Source organism: Psammomys obesus, unplaced genomic scaffold (assembly GCF_907164565.1).
Source record: "Psammomys obesus unplaced genomic scaffold, mPsaObe1.curated_primary_1811, whole genome shotgun sequence".
Taxonomy (NCBI): domain Eukaryota; kingdom Metazoa; phylum Chordata; class Mammalia; order Rodentia; family Muridae; genus Psammomys; species Psammomys obesus.
Window position 1 is genome coordinate 17,582,851 of NW_026590062.1, and position 21,358 is coordinate 17,604,208.

At 48.3% G+C, this 21,358-nt stretch overlaps 1 protein-coding gene across 7 annotated transcripts in view; it reads left to right on the forward strand.

Moving 5' to 3' along the window:
• Sfswap (splicing factor SWAP) overlaps positions 1 to 18,390 on the forward strand; it is a 76,631-nt gene extending 58,241 nt beyond the window's left edge. For 4 of the 7 annotated variants that reach the window (XM_055605808.1, XM_055605810.1, XM_055605813.1 and 1 more), the window contains 4 exons: positions 3,520 to 3,645; positions 12,765 to 12,938; positions 13,556 to 13,628; positions 14,104 to 14,480. In XM_055605808.1, the coding sequence (XP_055461783.1) occupies positions 3,520 to 3,645; positions 12,765 to 12,938; positions 13,556 to 13,628; positions 14,104 to 14,169 (439 nt within the window). In that variant the 3' untranslated portion in view covers positions 14,170 to 14,480. The other 3 variants (XM_055605815.1, XM_055605809.1, XM_055605812.1) reach the window with 3 other exon arrangements.
• The last annotated feature ends 2,968 nt before the right edge of the window (positions 18,391 to 21,358 follow it).

The following is a 21,358-nucleotide window of genomic DNA, read 5'->3' on the forward strand; positions in this document are numbered from 1 at the left end:
GCGTTGTTGCATAGTAAGAGTGTTGGTGCTCTCTCTCTCACACACACACACCCTCATCTGCACCAGCTGCTTGCTGTTTGTGCACACAACACACTGAGAGCTGGAACATGGCCCCTGGAAGGAGCCGTCTTCAGCTGCACAGCGGACTACACCCTTTACCTTTTGCTCATATTTTCCCAAGCTGAAAGCAGAACTGCTTGCCCAGTCCAGGCCCTGTTAGTACTCTCAGGATCGAAGCAGTTTGAAAGCAGTTATAGTGGTACAGTAGCCATGCCTATGATCCCAGCACTCAGACTGAGGCAGAAGGGAGGATGTCCAGGGCCAGCCTGTTTTACATAGAGAGAAACACCAAATACACTGTTGCAGTTGTAACTGAATCATGATGGCAGGCTGATACTACTATGAGCTGTTGACACTCTTAACTACAGTGCAGAAAGTGCTGATGATACTGTCATTATTTTGTCTTTAACTATCCTCTCAGGTAGAGTAGCCCATTACCATGGTAACAGCTACAATAGGACGTACTTACTAGACTTATTTTTCAGGCCTGAAACATCCTAAGTGGTCATTTTTAAATGATGACTGCTAGCTCAAAGTAAAATGCTACAGTTGTTGGCATTCTCCAATGGGAGCATACTGCAACTGAAATGCATTATTATCTTCTCTATATTAAGTGGTTCTAGTCCCATATAAAGTGCAGGACAGTATGATTTGTTTACTGTGTGATCTACTCATAGTGCTGAAGCTTCGCTTACTCTGTATGGCCAAACTGTAGGTGGCACTGTATCTGCCAAAGCAAGCTCTTCATAACAAGAGTGTTTGGTTTCATAATGCTCAGCACCTCAGAAACATAGTGGCTGTGAGGAGTTTGAGGCAGCCTTGACCAAAGTGTAAATCATGTCTGTGCCGCTGCCCCTGCTCTTACTTGTGCTGTGTCCAGCTTTAAGTCCTGCTGAGGCAGCAGGCACACAGTTAAGTCATGTGTAGTGCTTTCAGGGCAGCCCAGCCATTGGAGAGGATCTGCATAAGAACATTCCGTAAGGGTAACTTTATAAATCCCTTCCAATGGGGGAGGGGGTCAAGTTGATGAGTTTTTGTTTGTTTGTTTGTTTGTTTGTTGCTAGTTTTATTTACCATTCAGTAAGTATGGTGGCACACTCCTTTAATCCCAGCACTCAGGAGGCAGAGGCAGGCAGACCTCTGAGTTCCAGGACAGCCAGGGCTACACAGAGAAACCCTGTCTCTAAAAACAAAACGAACAACAACAAAAAGCCAAAAAGAAACTTGTTCAGACAAAATTTAGGTTCAATTTTAGTGTGAAATTAGTGAGTCTTTACTATCTGTTTCTCAGTGGTAAGCTATGTAACAAACCAGAAAAGGAAATGTAATCCCCAAACACGTTTTTTAAAAGGAGAAGGGGAGTGGTTGGAACTTCTGTGTGGTGACACTTCCCATATGGATGTGGGCTGTTAGTTTTATGTTAGGGTGACCTGTGAACAAGCCAGGTAAGGCTCAGGTGTCTGCACTTTACAATGACAAGCCTGTGGGAGGAATGAACAGAGGGTGACTTGACTCCAGTGCAGTTAACCTTCACACCACTGGCCAGTTCCCACTAGGTTAGATCCGCACCCTGGCTGCCAGGTCACCTGTTGGTGTCCCACAGCTTGAGAAGCCCAGGTGTAGTGAGTGGAGCAGATGAGTTGGTTCCTGTGGGTGCCGACACTAGCATTTAGACGTTAGTTTGGAGTTTTATCATTCAGAGTCTCCTGCCTCCCAAAGCAAAGCATTGTGGTCATTCAGGAAGGGATGTCTTTGTCGAACTATGCCTGGAAGTTTTGAGTTTCAAGCACTTTGTCTTCTTTAAGAAGGCCTGTTGTGACATTGCACTGCTGCTTTATTCATAAGCTGGGATTCCCGGCTCTTGCCCTATCCTGGCATCAGTATTAAGAGCCTGGTTAACAAAATGAAAAGCATTAAGGCTTGCTTAACTAAAGTGAGACCTAAGGAATTACCGGCTGTTGTTTGCTGCCCTGTTCTGAGCAGGGCTTCCTTCCCAGAAGATTTGAATTCTACTGGGAACAGCCACTGTGTTCTGAAGAATTCATAATACTAATAGCCACTGCAAAACGGTATTGTACTTCAACGTTCTGAATCCTCAGGCATTAAAAACTAACTTATTTTTCCTAATTGTTGAGTTTATTGTAGAATTCTATGCTAAGCATCCATAGGTGCTAAAGCTTTGAGTGAGCGGAGCTTTCTCACGGCTCTGGTAGCACCCAGCCCGGCACATTTCATTCTGAATGTGAAGTATGTGCCTCCGACCGCAGGCCCTCAGCCTCCCCAGGGATCTTGAGTGTGGAGCCTTGTCCCAGCAGCTCGGCAGTGGCGGCAGCACAGCAGGAGAGTTATCAGGCAGCCTCGGCCTCGAGCAGCTTTGACTCCTGGAGCTCTTTTGAGGGGAAACCTGGTAAACCGTCAAGGTGTCTGACTGCCCCCACCTCTGTAGTCTGTATAGCCTAGGGAAGGTCTGGGGAGGCACGCCGCCTAGACCAGCCCTGCTGGAGAAGCCGGCATGGGCTCATGGGAGCCAGGGTGTGACCAGAACTTGATTTCCTGAACAACTGTGTGTTGTTTGTATTGGGAGGGAGGACTTCGTTGTGCTTAGAATGATTCAATGAAGAACTTTTTCAAATGAAGGAATCAAACTGCTCTCTTTATATTGTTTTTGAGTGGGTTGTCATGGAAACAGAACAAAGAGAGGAGTTTGAGTTTGTTAGGGCTTTTTTTCCCACCTAAATTTCTGCTTATTGCAGATTTTCCTGAAGTAGCAGATGGACGGAGAACTAAAATTAAAGTCTCAAGCCATCACTGAGAAACCCTCTATTAAGGATCTGTACACCCCAAAGGGTGAGGTGGTCTTGAGGGTCTTTCTTGCTTTTTGTGGAATATATTCCGGCATGAATCAAAGAATAAGTATTAGTAGATGGTTTTGTGACCATGAAGCCCCCCATAAACTTAAAGTAGTCAGTCTGTCATGAGGGCATCATGTTCTGAGCAGATGCAGGGTTTGGGCTTCATGCCAATGGCCCTGCAGTGTGCTCCTGATGCCTCCTGCCATGCGGCCTGAGATGAGTGACAGGAGGATGGCCAGATGCAGCCTGCAGTCCTTGGCTTCTCAGCTTTTAGTTTCTCCCTACTGCCATTATCTCAGCACCTTTTTCTGCCTGAAGGTAGGAGCATCTTCAGTGAGCTGAAAGCTTCAGGCCGAGAGTGAGCACAAGGCAGGAGCAGGGGAGTGCAAGCGCAGCCTCCTGGAGACATGCGCCTTGCTGTAGTGCAGGCAGGGGTGGGGAGAGGTGCTGTGCCTCCAAGCTGGTGTCAGTATGTAGGGCCTCTAAAGAAGCAGGGCTCTGAGCAGCCTGCATCTCAGACAGGGGCTTCTCGCCTCATGCTAGGGATGTGCATACCACAAAGACCAGGCCTCAGACAGAACTAAACTCCACCTTGTTGTCTATCTAGGTCACGCTCTCGGTCCCCGAGAAGGAGAGCTCATTCTCCCGAGAGACGACGGGAAGACAGGAGTGTCCCCACTGCTTACCGGATGAGCAGCAGCCCTGGAGCCAGCAGGAAACGGACCCGGTCCAGGTAGGCTACCATATCTCACAGGGGAAAAAATGAAGTCTTGGTGTCACCTGTGTGAAACAGTTGCAGATAGTGGAAGAGTACAGTCTTGATCTTCAGTAATAATGTCTCTTCTGGGAGCCCAGGCTTACCTAGCATAATAGTGAGGTACTGTCTCTTGGCATTGGGTCACCAGTAGCGAGGGTGTGGGGGTCCAGGGCACACTTGTGTCCATGCCTAAGGAGGCCTCACATGGTTTTTCTCTGGACCCTGTTTTTCTTTATCACTAGCCCAGAGACCTTGCTGTCTCTGCTGGATCTGCCCCAGTCCCTCTTACTTGTCTACAGGGAACAGAGGGGTCAACTAGGAAAGTATAAACTCCTGACTCAGTGTCCTGCTTTGTCTCTAGTAATGGCCACTGGAGCCTGGGTGGTGAATAATGAATGATGGTGAGCAGGGCAGAGAATGGGTCCAAGCTCTGGCTCTGAATCTCTGATAGGTACCTCTCTCTCCATCGTGAGGATAACAGGGAGGTCAGCCAACATGGTTATAGAGCAGAAGTCCCAACCACTATGTTTGAGCCTGGCTTTTACCCCTCTGAGCTACAGTTTTCTAGCACTTTCACCTGGTGAGAACCTCAAGCTGCCCTGGCCTCACCTGTCAGTCTCAAGGCCTAGCACTTTCTCTTGCTCTTCTCTAACTTTGGGGAATTTGGCCACACTCTGTGGCACCTGTCTCTGTTACTGTGCTCATCACCTTTCCATCTCTAAAAGTGCAGTGCCTGAGATAATCAGCTTACAGAAAGCAAGGGTTGATTGTGGTCAGCTTTCAGGATCTCAGTCTGTTAGCCCTGTTGCTTTAGGCCTGTGCTGGGGCAATGAATTGTGGTGGAAGCACATGTTAGGGCCAACCCCTTTGTCTGGTGACCAGGAAGCAAAAAGGAAGGGCTGGTCCCTGTTAACCTCTTTAGGGGCATGTCCCCAGTGACCTACTAGCCTTCCACTAGGTCCCTCTTGATAGCACCAGACCTTCCCTGCAGGACCTGTACCCTTTGAGGTGCCAATTTATAATAGTAGTAGTCTTGGACCACCAGCTCCTAGTAATGACACGGAGATTTTTTATTTGTTATAAAAGTTTGGCCTTAGCTTAGGCTTGTTCCCAACTAGCTTTAACTTAAATGAACCCCTTTATATTAATCTGTGTTTTGCCACATAGTCCATTACCTCTCAGTCAGAGTCCGGGCATTGTTTCTTCCTCCATGTCAGCTGGTGAGTTCCTATCTCTGCCCGGAAGTCCCACCTTTCTTTTCTGCCTTTGCTATTGGCCAGTCAGCTCTTTTTTAAACTAATCAGTACTTGAGGGACGTATGTTTACGAAATATGATGCAGCCAAAGAATAACAACAGCAAAGTATGTCCTGTACTCAGCTCTCGACTGGTACAGAAATCAGCATTTGAATACTACAAAGACAGCCTTCACACAGTGCACAAATTTCTGTATAGGCCTTTAGAAGACATTGGAAATCTAGACTACGGCTGCAGTGGGTGCAGCCACTCTATGGGAGCCATGTTCTCAGCATAGGTGCTAGCCTGGAGCACCCTCCTGGTTCTAACTGCTAGTGTCACCTAATGGATTCCTTTAGTTCCCAATTGAACAGGAGTCATCAGACCTCTACATGTCGTGGGACAAAGCAGCCAGAAAGGGTTACAATTTTTAGGGGACAGACCCTGGATTTCAGGTGAATAGTACACATCCAGGGCCCCAGCTGTTGCCCACAAAGGACATGAGCACTGACCTTAGAATCTCTCCTCTGGAGGTAGCCTAAGGTGATAGCACAAAACAGCCTGTTAGCTGGATGCTCTGTTAATTGGGGAAAGGGATCACTTTCCTTAGCCTGAGAAGCCATTGGAGGAGCTGTTAGGCTGATGGATGTCATCAAAGGTTTCCAATACAAGTTCACATTTATAAATTACATTCCAGCCTTGGTAATCCTACCAGCTACTGCATGCAGTGCATAGACTTCGTTCCTTAAGCAAGTGGTTTAACATTTCAAGTTCATCATCACCTTTGGTATATGTAAAGGGCATGGTCTAAAATTAATTCTTACAGCAAAAGATCTTTCTCAACAGAAGAAATTCTTGCTTTGCCCTCAAATTAACCTTTGCATTCAAGGGGAGATGATGGAAGAATGTGTGGAGGGGCCAGTGTCCCCGTCTTAGGCATCAGGACTTAAGCTTTTCTGCTGGAGCACTGTCTTCCCAAAAAGACAGGAAGAGGTAGATGAGCTGCACTAGAGACCTCTCAGCTGAGGACTGCTGGTTCCCCAGGAACAGCCACTGAGAGTGTACAGCTACTAGCCCAATACTTTCCGCCACAGGCCTGGAGCTGGTCCATTTGCCATCCTTTGGTCCTCCTGTATCAGACTCTCTCTCTCTCCCTCTCTCCCCCCTTTCTCCCTCCCTCCCTCCCTCCCTCTCCCTTCCTCTCTCTCCCTCCTTCCCTTCCTCTCTCTTCCTCCCTCTGTCCCTCTCTCTTCCTCTCCTCCCTCTCTATCTTTCTCTCTATGCTTCCATCTCAGTGTCTCGGTGGGGTCTGCTTTAGTCCTGTGGCCTGTAGCTGATTCACTGTTACTCTGACACTGTGTCACCCAGATGGAGGGGCATGTTGCTGCCCCAACACCACACAGTCTGAAGCAGTTTCCTGCAGGCTGATTTGGCAGTTTTGTTTTGTTTTTTATTTTTGTTTTTTCAGACAGCGTTTCTCTGTTAGTCCTGGTTGTCCTTGAACTTGATAAGTAGACCAGGCTGGCCTCGAAATCAGGGGCCTGCCAGCCTCTGCCTCCCAAGTGCTGGGATCAAATGTGTGTGCCACCACTGTCCTGTCTACTAACTAGGGGTTTTAACATGGTACCAAGAGCACACAGAGGCATTTAGTCAACAGCATCTTTGCTGTGTGTCCTCTCCTGCCACCCTCTGGCTCCACCCACTGCCCTTTCTTCCCACATGTGCTAAAGAGTCCTGGTTAGCTGCAGGTGCTGCAGAAAGCCACAGGCAGGATCATGGTACTCATCCATGGAAGCAACATCAAGTTCTCTGAAGAATGCATGCTTAGTAATGGTACACCTGGTCCCTCAGCTAAAGTTGCCTTTGCCTTCACCTCTCAGAACAAGCAGGTCACCTTCTAGGGAACACCAAGCAAAACACAGAACTCTGTTCCCAGCAGTTTTTTGTTATTTTAGTTGGTGGCAACAAGAATAGCTACTTACTGGTCCTGTCTCTCTTCTTTCATTAGCTGGCCCCTCCCGTGTTTAGCACTGCTCTGGACATTGTTGACTATACAATTTTCTGTTGCCTTATTCTGGCTGATTGTGTCAGACTCCAGGAGCTTCCAAGCCAGTTGTCATATTGTTCTGACTCTTGGTTCTTTGTAGACACTAGCTTCTCTGTACAAATGTCCAGACTCCCTGCTGCCTTTTCTGCCCCCAGCTCTGGGGTCTGTCCCTTCTCTACTCCTTTTCATTCTTCAATTTTTATTTTATTATTTATGTGTATGGTTGCTTACATGCATGTATGCCTGTGCATCACATGCATGCCTGGTGTCTGTGGAGGCCAGATGGTTGTTGAACTGCCATATGGGTGCTAGGAATTGAACCAGGTTCTTTAGAAGAGAAGTCAGTGCTCTTAACCACTGGCCGGTCTCTCCAGCCCACCCACTTCCTTTTAGTGAAGGTTTGAAACTCAGGATCTAAGCCTGATGCATGTGTTTAGAGTGAAAAATGCTGGACAAGGCAGAGCAGTACACACCTGTGACCTAGCCGTTCAGCACTCAGAAGGTGAAAAAAGAAGGATAAAAAGTTCAAGGATATCCACAGCTGCATAAGTTCATGAGACCCTGTCTCCAAACAACCCAACAAAATTAGTAAAGCATGAAAGCAAACAGCAGCATCCTACACAACATGTGCACGCATGGTGAATCAGGTTTCACTAGAGTACACAAAGTTCCCACTGTCATCAACAGGATGTCCTGGTTATTTTACTGCAGTAAGGAAGGAGACGGTAGGAGTAGCTTCTTGCCATTGCATTTCTAGAGCAAAGCGCTGCATCTGGCATAGCATCTGAAGTTAATGACTGAAGGGTTCTCACTGTGTCTGAAATGCTACTCATTCAAGGTAAACTTGGAAAAAGAGAAGATGTATATTACAGTCCCCTCCGAAACCAGAAAAAAAAAAAAGCATGGCTGAAAAGCATATAGGGTGGGGCTGCTGAGATGGCTCAGTGGGTAAAGGTGCCTGCTACCAAGCGTGACCACTTGGGTGTTGTCTCCAAAACCCACATGTTGGAAAAGAGAACTGACTCCCACAGTTTTTCCTCTGACCTCTACATGGGAGCCTTGCCACACACAAGTGTATACATGCACACACAAAATAAGTAAATGTAAATGTTTTTTAAAATGAGAGGAAGCCAAGGGTGGTGCACACACCAGCACTCAGGAGGCAGAGGCAGGCAGTCTCTGTAAGTTTAAGGCCAGCCTGGTCTACAGAGAGAGCCCTAGGACAGCCAGGGGTACGATAGTGAGACCCTGTTTCGACAAAACCAAAATAAATTAAAAATAATTTAAAGTAAATGAATAAAAGCTGAGAGGATATAAAGCAGTTAATACTGCATTCAAAACACAATAGAAGATCAGGGAAGGGAAAGGAAAACAAATGAGACAAAGAGAAAGTAGATGATTAAGCAGGTCAGACAGATCTTTATATAGTAGTTGTTTTAGAGATTTGGGGTTTTGGATAGTGGTAGGGGTGAACCCAAGACCTCTCCCATGGCTAAACAATGCACTCTACCATGGAGCTGTACCTCCGACTCTGTAGGAGACACTTTAGGGCCTGGGGTGTAGCTAAGTTGGGAGAGGACTAAGGATCCTGAACAAGGCATGCCTATAGAAGGTGGAGTGTGGGGTCATCTCAGCTACATGACCAGTTTGAAGCCAGCCTGGGATAGTGGAACTTTTGTCAGGGGGGGCACTTTAAAGATAAATATACTGACGGAAAAGATTTTTAAAAGGCAAGAAAGATCCACTTCCCCATTTTCATGGCAAGGGTATTTTAGCATCAGGCTATGATGTTCCAAATGTATGCAAAATGGAACAATGGCTCTTCCAGTGTTTGGAACAGAAACAACAGAATGCAGTGCAAGCAGATGGGCAGACACCAGAGACTTACAGCCATGGCCTGCAGCCCAAGAGCACACCTGCTTTTGAAGTAGGTGTACAACACTGACCAAGACAGTGGTGCTCTGTGTTCATCACAGAGCAGTGTGCTAAAGACCTGTGACAGTATGGAAAGCCGCAGGTGGGTTTACAGCACGCTTTATGTATCCTTGCTGAGAGAAGTCATCACTGGAAAAGAGTCAGCCATTCTTGGAGGTAGCTGATGTGGAAGTGTGGCCTTTCTGCTTTGTGGGGACCAGCTAGGAAAGAGGGCAATTTCTGTAATGTTTGCATTATACTACAAGAGAACAGAATGTAGAAACATGGCCAGTCTATGTTAAGAATCTGGGGAAAGAACACAGTGGAAGCAAGGAAATTACAAAAGTGAGATGAGACATTTGCAAAATAAAAAAACAAGCAGCATAAGAAAGGAGTAAAACCAGACTGGAAAGCTGGCTCAGTGGCTAAGAACACTGTCTGTTCTTCCAGAGGTCCTGAGTTCAGTTCCCAGCAAACCACATGGTGGCTTACAACCATCTGTAATAAGATCTGGTGCCCTCTTCTGATATGCAGGCAAAACATAGGCAGATATTTTATACATAATAAATAAATCTTAAAAAAAAAAAAAAAGAAAAGAAAAAAGAAAAGGAAAGGAAAAAAAGAAAGAAAGGAGAAGAACCAAAGATGGTTCATGGAAAATAGTCAAAGAATTGACCAGTCTGTGGTTAAATTGATCAAGCAGGAAAGGCCTGCAGACTCGTAATAAGGAAATTCAGTCTCCCAGAGAGATGGACAGTGTCCCAAACTGATACAGGGAAGGACATCACCTGATCAGTTCCTTGTCTATTTAGGAACATCCAGTTTAGGTATTGGAATTTACAGTTTTAGAACCTTACTCTCAGCTCCAACCCAGTTTTCTCTTTGAGTCCGCCATGCAGGAGTAGTGAGGTCACTGCTCAGGGACCTTCTCAGCGGAAAGAGGAGGGCCATTCTCCACTCGCCTCCAAGACCATATGACTAATTCCTAGGCCAGCAAGAACTCTGCATATTTGTGGTCACAGACCAGTCCTCTGAGAAACCTAAAGCCTTTCCTCAGTTCTCGCAAATTGCTCACACTTCCCCTCTTCAGTAATCTATAGATCGAACTCAAACCCATCAGAAATTCTAGGCCTTTTGAGGAACTGGCAGACAAACTCTGAAACCATGACCATCAAAGAGCCTAGATCCCTGTGGAAACCACAGTCAAGCCTCATGGCAAAGCACCAAGCGGATTGCAGCATCCTTCAAGCCCATGCTGCAGTCTGACCTGAGCTTAGACCACAGCACTGATGCAGTTCAGGGATGGTAGAGTTCTCTAGCAAAACTTGCTCAACCCACTGGACACTGGGATGAGAAAGAACGAACTATTGACACTAGTTCATTTAGATCAACAACCTAAATGCACAAGACAAAACAAGGAGACAGAATGTGTGCCTGAGACTCCTTAGGATGTAGAAAACCCTGGTGGGCTAGGGAGACAGCTCTGCCAGTAAAGTGCCTGCCACACAAGCAGGAGGCCCTGAGTTCTAGCCACAAGAGACACACAACAGATGGCAGGCACGTGCTTGTAATACCAGTACCAGCAAAACAGGCCCCTGCAACTCAGCAGACAGAGTTCTGATTTTGAAGCCAGCCAGGCTTGCACAGTGAGACCCTGTCTCCAAAAAAAGAAAGTGGATAGCAACTGAAGAACAAAGTCTGAGGTTGTCCTCCAACATGCACATGCACGTACACCCCACAAGAATACAAAAGAAGACCTACCAATGGCAGGAAAGAGCGGTAAAGTCAGCATCATTACAGTGAAAAACCTGCTTCCAGGGGCAGTTGAGAGAGGTGGTTATTCCCCTAGAAATAAAGACACCCACAGTACTTGTGTCTGCCTGAAGTCCATGTCAAAGCCAGAGGCCACTGACATCACAGAAAAACACATTAGCAGGGCACACAGAGAGGATGTAAGTCAAGAGTAAGGGAACACAGAGTTTCTGCTTTTGTTTAGTGGCCGTGCTTAGTGGACAAGGGTGTTCCCAGCCTGTTTTCATAGCCACAGGCCTGAGGCGGCCTCTTAGAAACAGTGTACAGTTTCTTACAAAGTTACAGGTGTGCCTGACAGACTCTAATGCTGCTCTTCTTCCCAGAGTTTACTGGGAACATTGGGCACAGAAGCAAGGGGATGTCAGTTTACCAAAACTGCACACAGAACAGTGCTACTGTTAGCATAAGAACAAGTAAGGACACGCCTAGGTTTACAGGTGACCTGGAAGCACCATTGAACCCCACACACAGTGGTGTGGGGATTGGTTCCTATATAGCAGAGGTCACCACTGGGGGAATGTTCCAAAACAACAGGCCACAGTGTTGCTTTGGCCACTCAGCAACAGCACAGAGGGCCAAGTTGCAAAGAGTGCCTCAGCAACTTCAGAAGTAAGCAAACTACTTCGTTCCTGCAAAAGCTTGACTTCTTCCTCTGTGAGGTCAGACTGTTACGATTAAACCAGGGCTGCTGAGATGGCTCAGAAAGTAAAGGCACTTTGTTCTACAAGCCTGGCAGCCTGGGTGTGATCCCCAGGACTCATGAAAAGGTGGAAGAATGGAAAACCATCCTTAGTTTCCATACTTACAGACTCCAAACACAGCCTCTCTTTAGGCAGGAGCATTCCTCATCATGACACCAAAGATATGCAGGGAATTATACAGCCTTGTAAGAGACAGGGTGCAACCCAGGGTAACAGTTGATTCAACCTTGTCAATCAGTGGCTGTGTGAACAGGCTTTGGTGGGCTCTTCCTGGAGGATAGATGGCTGGGCCAACTTGGGAAGGACCTTTGTGCCTCTGTGATCCCTTTGGAAACCCAAATACCTCAGAGCCAAGTCCATGATGACCACAAGAGAGAAATAGTCAAAACTGACTTACCCGTACTTCCATTAAAATGGACACACTTTGAAAGATAGAGCTTAGCAGGGAAGCTGTCTGGTAGTGTACTGCAGCCCAGAGGGGAGGAAAAAGCCCAAGGAGTCAATGGTAGATCTGCAGAGCATGTCAAAACAGACTTAGTAGGAGAGGGAGTGCAGGCTGGCAGTGTTGCTGCCCTGTGTGCTGGGGTGAGAGAAGACACAGCATTTACCAAGTATGTGTCTTCCCAGTCTCTCCATCTTGTGTGTGTGTGTATACATCTGTAGATGGTAGAAACAGCTAGGCAATGCCAGAGCCTTCAGAAGGAGTGGAATGGGGCCTGATGGGCTTGGGAGCACTGTCCTGCAACAGGAGCAGGGCAATGGTCAGAACTGAGCTGGCACTGCATGCAGCAGATATTCCCAGGCTGCCTCCTCCTGAGTTTTCATCAGTTGAAGGAGCTGTGTGTAGGATTTGGCTGATAATTTCCTATCTCTTGGTATGAATAAGAAAACAGTGTAGACTTTCCTAGAGGCTGCACTTGGTGGTTATCTTTGTATTTTCAATGCAAATAGATTGTTCGTTGTACATTAAATGCCAAATATTTCCCCAGGACCAAGCTTCTCCCATGGAGAGGCTGGCTTCTGGATAGTTCTTTTAACACCAGTACCCTGTGGATACACAGGCTCAATTGGCTGAAGGATTACAGCTCTCTGAGACATGCATATGAGGCTGGAGATGTACTCAGCCGGTAAAGTGCTTGCCTACCATGCACGATGCCATAGAATTGATTTGCCAGTACCACATACCAATCATGGTTGTGCATCCTATAATCCCAGAATTTGGAAGATGGAAGAAGGAGGATCAGAAGTTTAAGGTCATCCTCAGCTACATAGTGAGTTCAAAGCCAGCCAGAATATATGTCTCAAAAAGAAGGGAAAAAAAGCTCATGTGTTCAGACTGCCCTCTTGTCACGCTGCATGTACCCTGAGAAGAACATTTCCTTTTCAGAAGTCCCCATGAGAAGAAAAAGAAGCGGCACTCACGGTCTCACACCAAGGCCAAGGCCCGGTCACAGTCAACATCCCCAAGTAAGCAGGCAGCACAGCGTCCTTCAGCCCATTCAGCCCACTCGGCCAGCATCTCTCCTGTGGAGAGCCGAGGTTCCTCCCAGGAACGCTCCAGGTAAGCATGACCTCTAGATGGCTCTCAGTGGGAAAGAGCAAAAGGAGGCCAGTGAGGCCTGGATAGCACCTGCTGTGAGTGCCTCAGCCAGGCCCCACTTTTGCCAATAAGGGTTACCAAGTAACTTGAAGTGGGTGTCCTGACCTCAAGCAGGAGCATGTGGGCCCACCCCCTCTGAATCCATGCGTGGGTTCCTTCCATGGGGAAAAGGGCTAAAGCTGCAGGACGTAGTGGGTCTCTGAGCAAGCAGAGTCTCAGGAGGCTCTTTCTGTTGGGATTGCGTCTACCAAACAATCAGGCCTTGAATTCTAGGAATCTTGAGTCTAGGGCAGGTCGTGTGAGGTTCCTGGGATGGGAAGATGGCTCAGTGGGTAAAGTGCTTGTAGCATAAAAGTATGAGGACCTGAAGTTGATCCCTGTACCCGCGTGAAGAGCAGGCGCAGCAGCACGCACCTGTAATTCCAGCAGGCTGAGGTAAAGATGGGAGGACCAGCACTGTCCAGTCCATGAGCAATAGACTGAGTGAGAGACCCTGCTAGTTTTACAAGTATAGGGTGAGGGAACTGATCTTGAGATTCTTGAGTGTGTCTGAGCCTCTGCTCTTTTCTCTGCATTAGGGGGGTTTCTCAGGAAAAAGATGGCCAGATCTCCTCAGCAATCGTCTCCTCTGTGCAGAGCAAAATAACTCAGGTAAGCTATGAGTGCCCCCCCTTTCCTTTTCATTTTTTTAATGTCCACCCCCGCAACACACACCCCTCTTCTGCTAATTTTCGTTCTTGCCCCCTTGTTTGACCAGTCTTGACCCAGGTCAGAATCTTAGGCTGGTCACCTGTTGACTCAGTGGTTCTGGCCCCGCCACAGCCAGGCACTAGTTGAGAGCCCATGATGCAGGAAAGGGGAGGGTCACTTCCTGGGAGCCTCATCTTTCAGGGGAAGCCCATGTCCCTCTTGTGGGATTGCCATGCTGTGGAGCCTGACTCTCCACAAGTGACAAACACATCCTGGGCCCTGCTTATGCCCTGAGGCCACAGGGGGTCACAGCTATGGGAGACTCATGACGTGACAAAGAGGGTGACTTTGGTCCCTGTGCAGCCTGGAAAGGGTTCACAGCTTTATTAACTCAAAGGCAGGAGGCTCAGAGATTTCCCTCCTGTCTCCCCCACAGGATCTCATGGCCAAAGTAAGAGCAATGCTCGCAGCTTCGAAAAACCTGCAAACCAGTGCATCCTGAGCTAGCAGGCACGGAGCCGGCCCCAGGCGAGCTGCGCTCAGCTGCGGCCACAGGTGCTGGGCTTCAGCTCAGAGCGGCCACAGCCCAGAAGTCAGGAACTGAGCTGCAAGCTCTGCCGATCTACACTTGGCTTCCCATGCTCTGCAGCCTGACTCCCTGGGTCAGTTGGTGGCTTTTGTAAATTTTTGGTGACATTTTCAGTTTCAGATTTTTGACCAGCAGTCTCTTACCTGTATATTTGTAAATATATCATGTTTCTGTGAAAATGTATTATCAAATAAAACGGGAGGAAACACCTTTTCTAGCTAGCAGTCTGAGGTGGCTCCTTCCTTTGGCACGTTTGTCACTTTAATGTGTGCTAGCGTGTGGGGAAAGCAGGGCTTCCCTCCAGTGATGGCTTCTCCCTGACTGTGGAAGGGGAATGTTCCAGATGTCCCATCCATGTCCTCTGCAGGGCTCTGCCAGGCCAGTCAGTCAGCGGTCGTCCTGACATCCTGGCTCTTGACTGCCCCGTGAAGATGCAGGTTTGTGTGTCCCTCCCTTCGGGAGGCCTTTGTTCTTGGAGTACTCACGTGCTAAGTGCACAGGGTCCTGACACCGGAAATGATGACCTGCCGCCCCAGGCTGAGGCCAGAGCCCCATTGCCATGCTGACACTCAAGCTTGCTGTGGACTGTTCTGTGCTGGTCAGACTTCCCTTGCAGGTCCTGCCATGTGCCCAACCAGAAATGGGCTCCTTTCCTCCTGTGGTTTTGGTGTTTCCATCAAGACACTCACAGCCCCCAGAAGCTGGTGTGGGCAGGGCATGTGACAGAGTTGGTGGCTCTGGAAAATGGGTATTCATGAAAGATAGTCCCCAAGGTGGCCCAGCAAGCGCAGAGCAGTGCAGGGATGTCACCAACAGTGTTGAGAACCAGTGCTGCCTTTAAAGCACCTGCTGGCCTCCCGGCTCCTCCGTTCCCTACCAGTGCTGGATGTTCTTGTCGTCCTCACTGGCCACTGGCCAGCCCTGTGCTTCCCTCATGAATGTCAGGTTATATCAGTGCCTGGACCTCTCCCCATCCCGAGTGGCTTCAGCTACAGATAGGGACTTTTATAAACCTCTGTACTGAAGATACCCTCAGAGGACTTCCTGACACTGAGCCAGACTTCCTGCCTAACCTGAGCTGTGGCTCCCACTGGGCCACTTCTCTCTCCTTACAGCACAAACCTCAGGAAACACCACACACAACTCACTAGCTTGCTGGGACCACAGAGTGCAGGGTAAGTCTGGAGAGAGAAAGTGTTGACCAAGGGTGACAACACTGCCACCCTCGTGATTCTAGACCCTTAGAGGGCATCAGGTAAATGAAGGAGCTGTTTGTTTGCAGTTGACATGACAGGGTCTCACTGTGTAGACCAGCTGGCCTTGCACTCACAGAGATCTACTTGCCTCTGCCTCTCAAGTACTAGGATTAAAGGTGTGTGTCAGCGCACCTGTCCATTAAAAAAAAAAAAAAAAAAAAAAAAAACTTTTTAAAGGGTTTTATATGTGTGTAGAATTTTTTTACATTTATTTATTATGTTAGTGGCCTCAAACTCACCGTGTAGTCAAGGATGACTTTGAACTCCTGATCCTTCTGCCTCTGTACCTCAAGTTGCCAGATGTGCACCACCTTGCCAGGCTGGAAGTGGGGCTCCTTGTAATTTTTAACGATCAATAAAATGAAGTGGTCAGACTGGTCTACATAGTTCCAGACCAGCCAGGGCTGCATTGTGTGGAGAGATGGCTCGGTGGTTAAGAATACTAGTTCTTCCGAAGGACCCAGGTTTGATTTCCAGCACCCATATATCAGCTCCCAACTGTCTGTAATTCAAATCCTAGGGAATTCCATGCCCTCCTCTGGGCCCCGTGGGCACCAGGCACCCATGGTAATTGTACATATATGTAGACAAAACACACACACAAAAAACATTTTTTTTTTCTTTTTGGTTTTTCGAGTCAGGGTTTTTCTGTGTAGACCAGGCTGGCCTGGAACTCAGAGATCCATCTGCCTCTGCCTCCTGAGTGCTGAGATTGAAGGCATGCACCACCACTGCCCAGCTATAATTTATATTTTTAAAAAATATTTTTTCCTGAACTGTGCTTTATACACTATGATAGAGTCAGGGTGGTGGGCTCGGTGAGGCAGAGCCGCAGCTCCATGCCAGTCTGTGGCAGTCTATGGCTTGTTCTTGGTGTTTGCCTGCAGTCCTCTTACGCCGTTGTGTTAATCTCCACTGTGAAAGTTCTGGGCTTTCACAGTGTCAGTGGGGAAGGTATCATTTGGGAGTCCGCATCGAGGGGAGGACCAGTCTCATCTCTGGTGTGGATGTGCCTGTTCAGTCATGGAAGGGCACCCGTGGGTAATAACTAGTGCTCGTCTTTGGGAATTCTGTGTGGGATTCCATCAGCTCATGACTCAGTGAGGAACTTCACAGTATCTTTGAGATGTTCAGGAGTGCTAAGGTGATGATGACATGGGTGCGGGTTCAAGAGCTCTTTAGAACACTTGCTTGAGCAGGACCCCAGGTGGCCTCCTCTCCAAACAAACCTCAAGGTAGGCCAAGCTCTCTTTGGGACAAAGCTGTCCTGTGGCCACGCCGTCCTTTATCTCCTTGTCTGTAGAGAGCTGATCTAGGTTCTCACTGCTGCAGGCTGCTGGCTCTGCCCATGGCGAAGCCACCTCCCACTGCACCAGAGAGACCTACACATTGGTGGCCGTGCCGGCTCCTGACACCCAGTGATTCACGCCCTTTTGAGTTGTTCAGGGCCCAGCTTTCAGTAGTGCAGCTGGCTCCAGTGGGGACATTCAACCTCAGAGGAAATTGAGGTGCTGTTACCCAAGAAAGTACAAGGAGACTAGGCCCAGACACTCAGGGCTCACCATGCCCCTTAATACAAAGGCTGGTGATTATACATGTGCCCAGGCCCAAGGCAGGGTCAAAGAGCCTGTGTCTCTGGTTCCTTCATGTCCACTGAGTTTTCAGTTATCTTAGGCTGTGCAAAGGTCCCCAGAAGGATAGCCTGTACCATCTCACTTCGGCAGCATGAAAAGTTGCTTTAATTACAAGCTCATAAGCTGTTCTGCGGGCACAGTTTAGGGAAACATGAACATCAAAAGCAGGAGATTGGAGAAAGCATTTGGAGGGCTCCCCACTCACCCACATCTCACGGCAGAGCAGAAGCCTCTGTGTCCTGCCCAGGACAGATCACATGGCAACGAAGCCAGGATGATCCCCATCACTGACCTGGAAGTGATCCAGGTTACCTTTTGTACAGCAAAACTCCATGTAAAAGCAGGGGAAAAAAAAAGAAAAGGCTACACTGTAGGCAGAAGAACCCCAGGGGCTGGCAGCAGCCTCTTAATCTGCATGCAAATCTCCAGCCCCTAAGAAAACCCAACACTTGGCAGCAACGGCCTCTGCTCAGTTTTAATGGCACCAGACGGGCGGATCCTTCCCTCAGAGATGCCTCAAGGGAGAGAGATGAAAAACACAGCAGCCCCCAAGAGGGCAGTGGGAGGCCAGAGAACAGTAAAATCCATTGACCATTGAAGCCTCCAAGAAGGGTGCAGAGCAGGAGGCAGGTCTCAGGACTGAAGGGACAAGATAGGGCCCACCAATGAGATGGGGCTATAGGTGAAGAAGAGAGTCAAGAAAGCGGTGTGGTGGGCAAGAGCTAGGATTCTGCTGAATGGAGATGAACAAGAGAGTGATAGAAAACCAGCTCTGAGCCCCCAGAGACCGGTGCCCAGACTGTGACCCCTGCGTCTGTTTCCCAGTGACAGGACTCCTTGGAGAACTGGCTAGCACCAGGGCTGGGCAGGAGGCCAGGTGGAAGCCAGGCTCAGAAGTGCCCAAAGTGACTGACATCCCAAGTAGGTGGAGCTTACCAGAGGAGCCAACTGAAGAGCCCTCACCAGAGCTACCTAGTTAATATCGGCTTAGATTCTAGCGTGTGAGTCAATATCCATGAATCTATGCTGATGCCCATAAAAGACAGCAAAGTAAATGGGAAAGAGACAAATGGGGAGCGCTCATCCCTCACACGGACACCTACTGTCGTCGGGTCCTCAGGCCAGCTCACAGCCAGAGGCCAGATGGCCCTCAAACCCAGTCACGTATCACTTAACAGGCCTCTGCAGAGCTGGCTGTGCTTCCTCGTTTGTCACCATTTGAACATCACTGAGCTTGTTCAAGACAGCTACGACATCACTGTGCTGCAGACTCTCATGGGACTCCTGCAGGCCCCTCTCCCAGGTGTGTGCAAGCAACTCCTCCCTGAGGGATGGACCCAGGTGAATGACACCACGCAGCCAAGACACAAACACCCTGACCAGGGTCCCTACCCCCGTCTCGAGACAGGATTTCTCTGTGTAGTCCTGGCTGTCCTGGAACTCTGTAGACCAGGCTGGCCTAGAACTCAAAGAATCTGCTTGCCTCTGCCTTCCAAATACTGGGACTAAAAGCATGCACAACCACTACCCAGCTAAGTCACAGATTCTGCCTAATGGAATATTAATTCTGCCATGAATCTTTTTTTCTACAAACTCATAGACATGATAGTCCACCTCAAAAGAGCCCAGCCCTGAGCTGATGGTGAGAAAAATAGGTGCCAAGTCCCAGCTCGCCAGCCGGAACATTGTACCAGACAGCCGCTGGTCCCAAAGTAAGACTTAAACTGCCAGGAGGAAACAATCACTAACTAGAGTGTCCGGCATGGATAACGTCTTTGGACTGGCAACAATAGGGGAAATTCAGTTGCCAGAACCATTTGTTAAATTGTTTAGTTTTTTTTTTTTTTTTTTTTTTTTTTGAGACAGGGTCACACACAGTTCAGGCTGGTCTAACATTTGCTATGTGTCCAAGGCTGGCCTTGAGCTTCTGACCACCTACCTGTATCCTCCAAGTGCTGGGATTACCCACCATACCCACTCTTGGTTAATTCTGATGTAAGGCCCTTAACCACCCATGAGCAGTGGCAGCATAAGAGGTTATGGTAGACGTTGGTGACAAAGCTAGGAACACACTATTCTGTCTCCGCAATATTTCTATGACTCAAAATGTTCTAAATTTAGAATCTTATTGTAAAAAAACAAAAAGCACATGAACACAAACTGCACATTCCAGGGCTGTCAACCAGGAAGGCCAGTGCTCTGACTGTGAGGCACAAGTGCAGCCCTCATGCCTGTCACCCATGCCGTGGTGCCCTACACACAACCTAGGCTCCTTGAGTGCAATAGGAAGAATGGGGTCATGACTTCACTGAGACACGTAGCCTCGGTTCCCCTCCAGGGAGGTGGGCGTGACACTCTTGGCAGTGTGCCCAGCAGGCATCGTTCTGCCTCAGAGCTCCCATGATCGGGCTTCAAAGCTGATTTCCAGAATATTTTAGGATTGATACTCGGTTATTTCCTCCACAACAGATAGTAACGGGGGACACAGCACACTTGCAAAGGCAGTATTTATACAGTGACTTCAATAAAGGCGAGAGGGCAAGGCATCTCCTTTCTCGTTATTGTTCAGAGTGAATAGTTGTAGATTAAAATGTTAAAAGACATGTGAATGTGATGGCCACAGTTCTGGGTCCAGAGCACTGTAGACCAGGTACTTGGGTGGTGGGCTTAGAGAGGTAAGGCACCAGGCTTGACCAGTGGGTTGGAAGGCCTGCAGCTTGCTTGCTGGGGGGAGGCAAGTCCAGGCAGGTCCAGGCAGCCCCTAAGAGGTCTAGCTAAGGCCAATGCTGAGACAATGGGAGCCACACAGCAGCCATCCAGAGTGGGCAGAATAGGCCCCCGGGGCCAGAAACAAGCAGAAAAGTTGCAGGGGGCCTGAGGGTATGACATGCTGCCAAGGAGATGTCAAGAAAGTGAAGGGATATAGTGTGAACACAGAGGGTAGACACAGCCCACATGTGCATCCATAGCCACGTGGGCAAACAGGATAGGGTCCCTGTAGAAAGTAGAATATTATTCAGCCTTTAAAAAAAAAAAAAAAAAAATAGGAAGCTCTGACAAAGGCCGAAGTGTAGCTGGACCTTGACATGCCCAGTGGGACAAGCCAGCCAACAAAGAACAAATACATGCAGGGTGTCAGTAATGTAAGGACCAGGGAGCCAGCAAGTTCATAGAGACAGGATGGCAAGTGCCAGAGGCTCGAAGTCAATTTTAAATCCCTCAACACGGTGTTTAATGACCTTGGTTGGGGGTCAGAAGAGATGGCACGGTGGGTTAGAGCAGTCATTGCTATTGCAGAGAACATGGGTTCAATTCCCAGCACCCACAGGGTGGCTCTCAGCCATTCATAACTCTAGTTCCAGGGAACCCGATGCTATCTTCCGGCCTCTTCAGGCACCAGGAACACACGTGCTACACAGATATACATGCAGAACTAAGGTATGAAGTAAGAAACCAGACTATGTACAGGTTTTGATGGAAAATTGTAGTAGTCGTCATTATCCTTTGAGAAAGGTGCATTCCTCTAAATGAATAGTGAAAGTAAGCTAGTGATAGTATTAGTCTCATTCCTCACATCTTGCTTTGTTAACCATGCACATAAAATATTGTTTAAAACCTTGGTTGGTTGGGGGGAATGGGGGATTTTTAAATGGCTGGGACTGATGCTCTGCTTCAGTGGCTTGACAGCATGGTCCAGGTTCAGTTCCCAGAACCCACATGGTAGCTCACAACCACGTGACTCCAGTTACAGGGGATCAGATGCCCTCTTTGGCCTCCTCGGACTCCTGCATGTACAGAGTTCACATAAATTCACACACACATTAAAGAAACATAAGTAAATCTTAAAAAAAAAAAAAAATGGTTGAGCCAGCTCACTGGCTCAGCAAATACAGGCACTTCCACACAAGGCTGGCAACCTGAGTTAATCCCCCAGAACCCATGCTTTAGCAGAGAACTGACTCCCACAAGCTGTGCTCTTATCTGCAGATATATGGGACTCCAGAGAGCAGGCAGGGTGGAGTACTGGGAAACAGAGGCAACAGAGACAAATGCAGGACAGCAGAAGCAGGGAGGAGGGGAGGAGCTGGAGAGCTGAGGCACCAGAAGGGCCAGGCTGAGAGACTCCTGGGTTCTGTAAAGCCTTTGGCATCAGGGATCCCAATGCCCTAGGCCTGAGCTCTGCAAAATCAGTAGCCAGGAAGGAAGCTGATG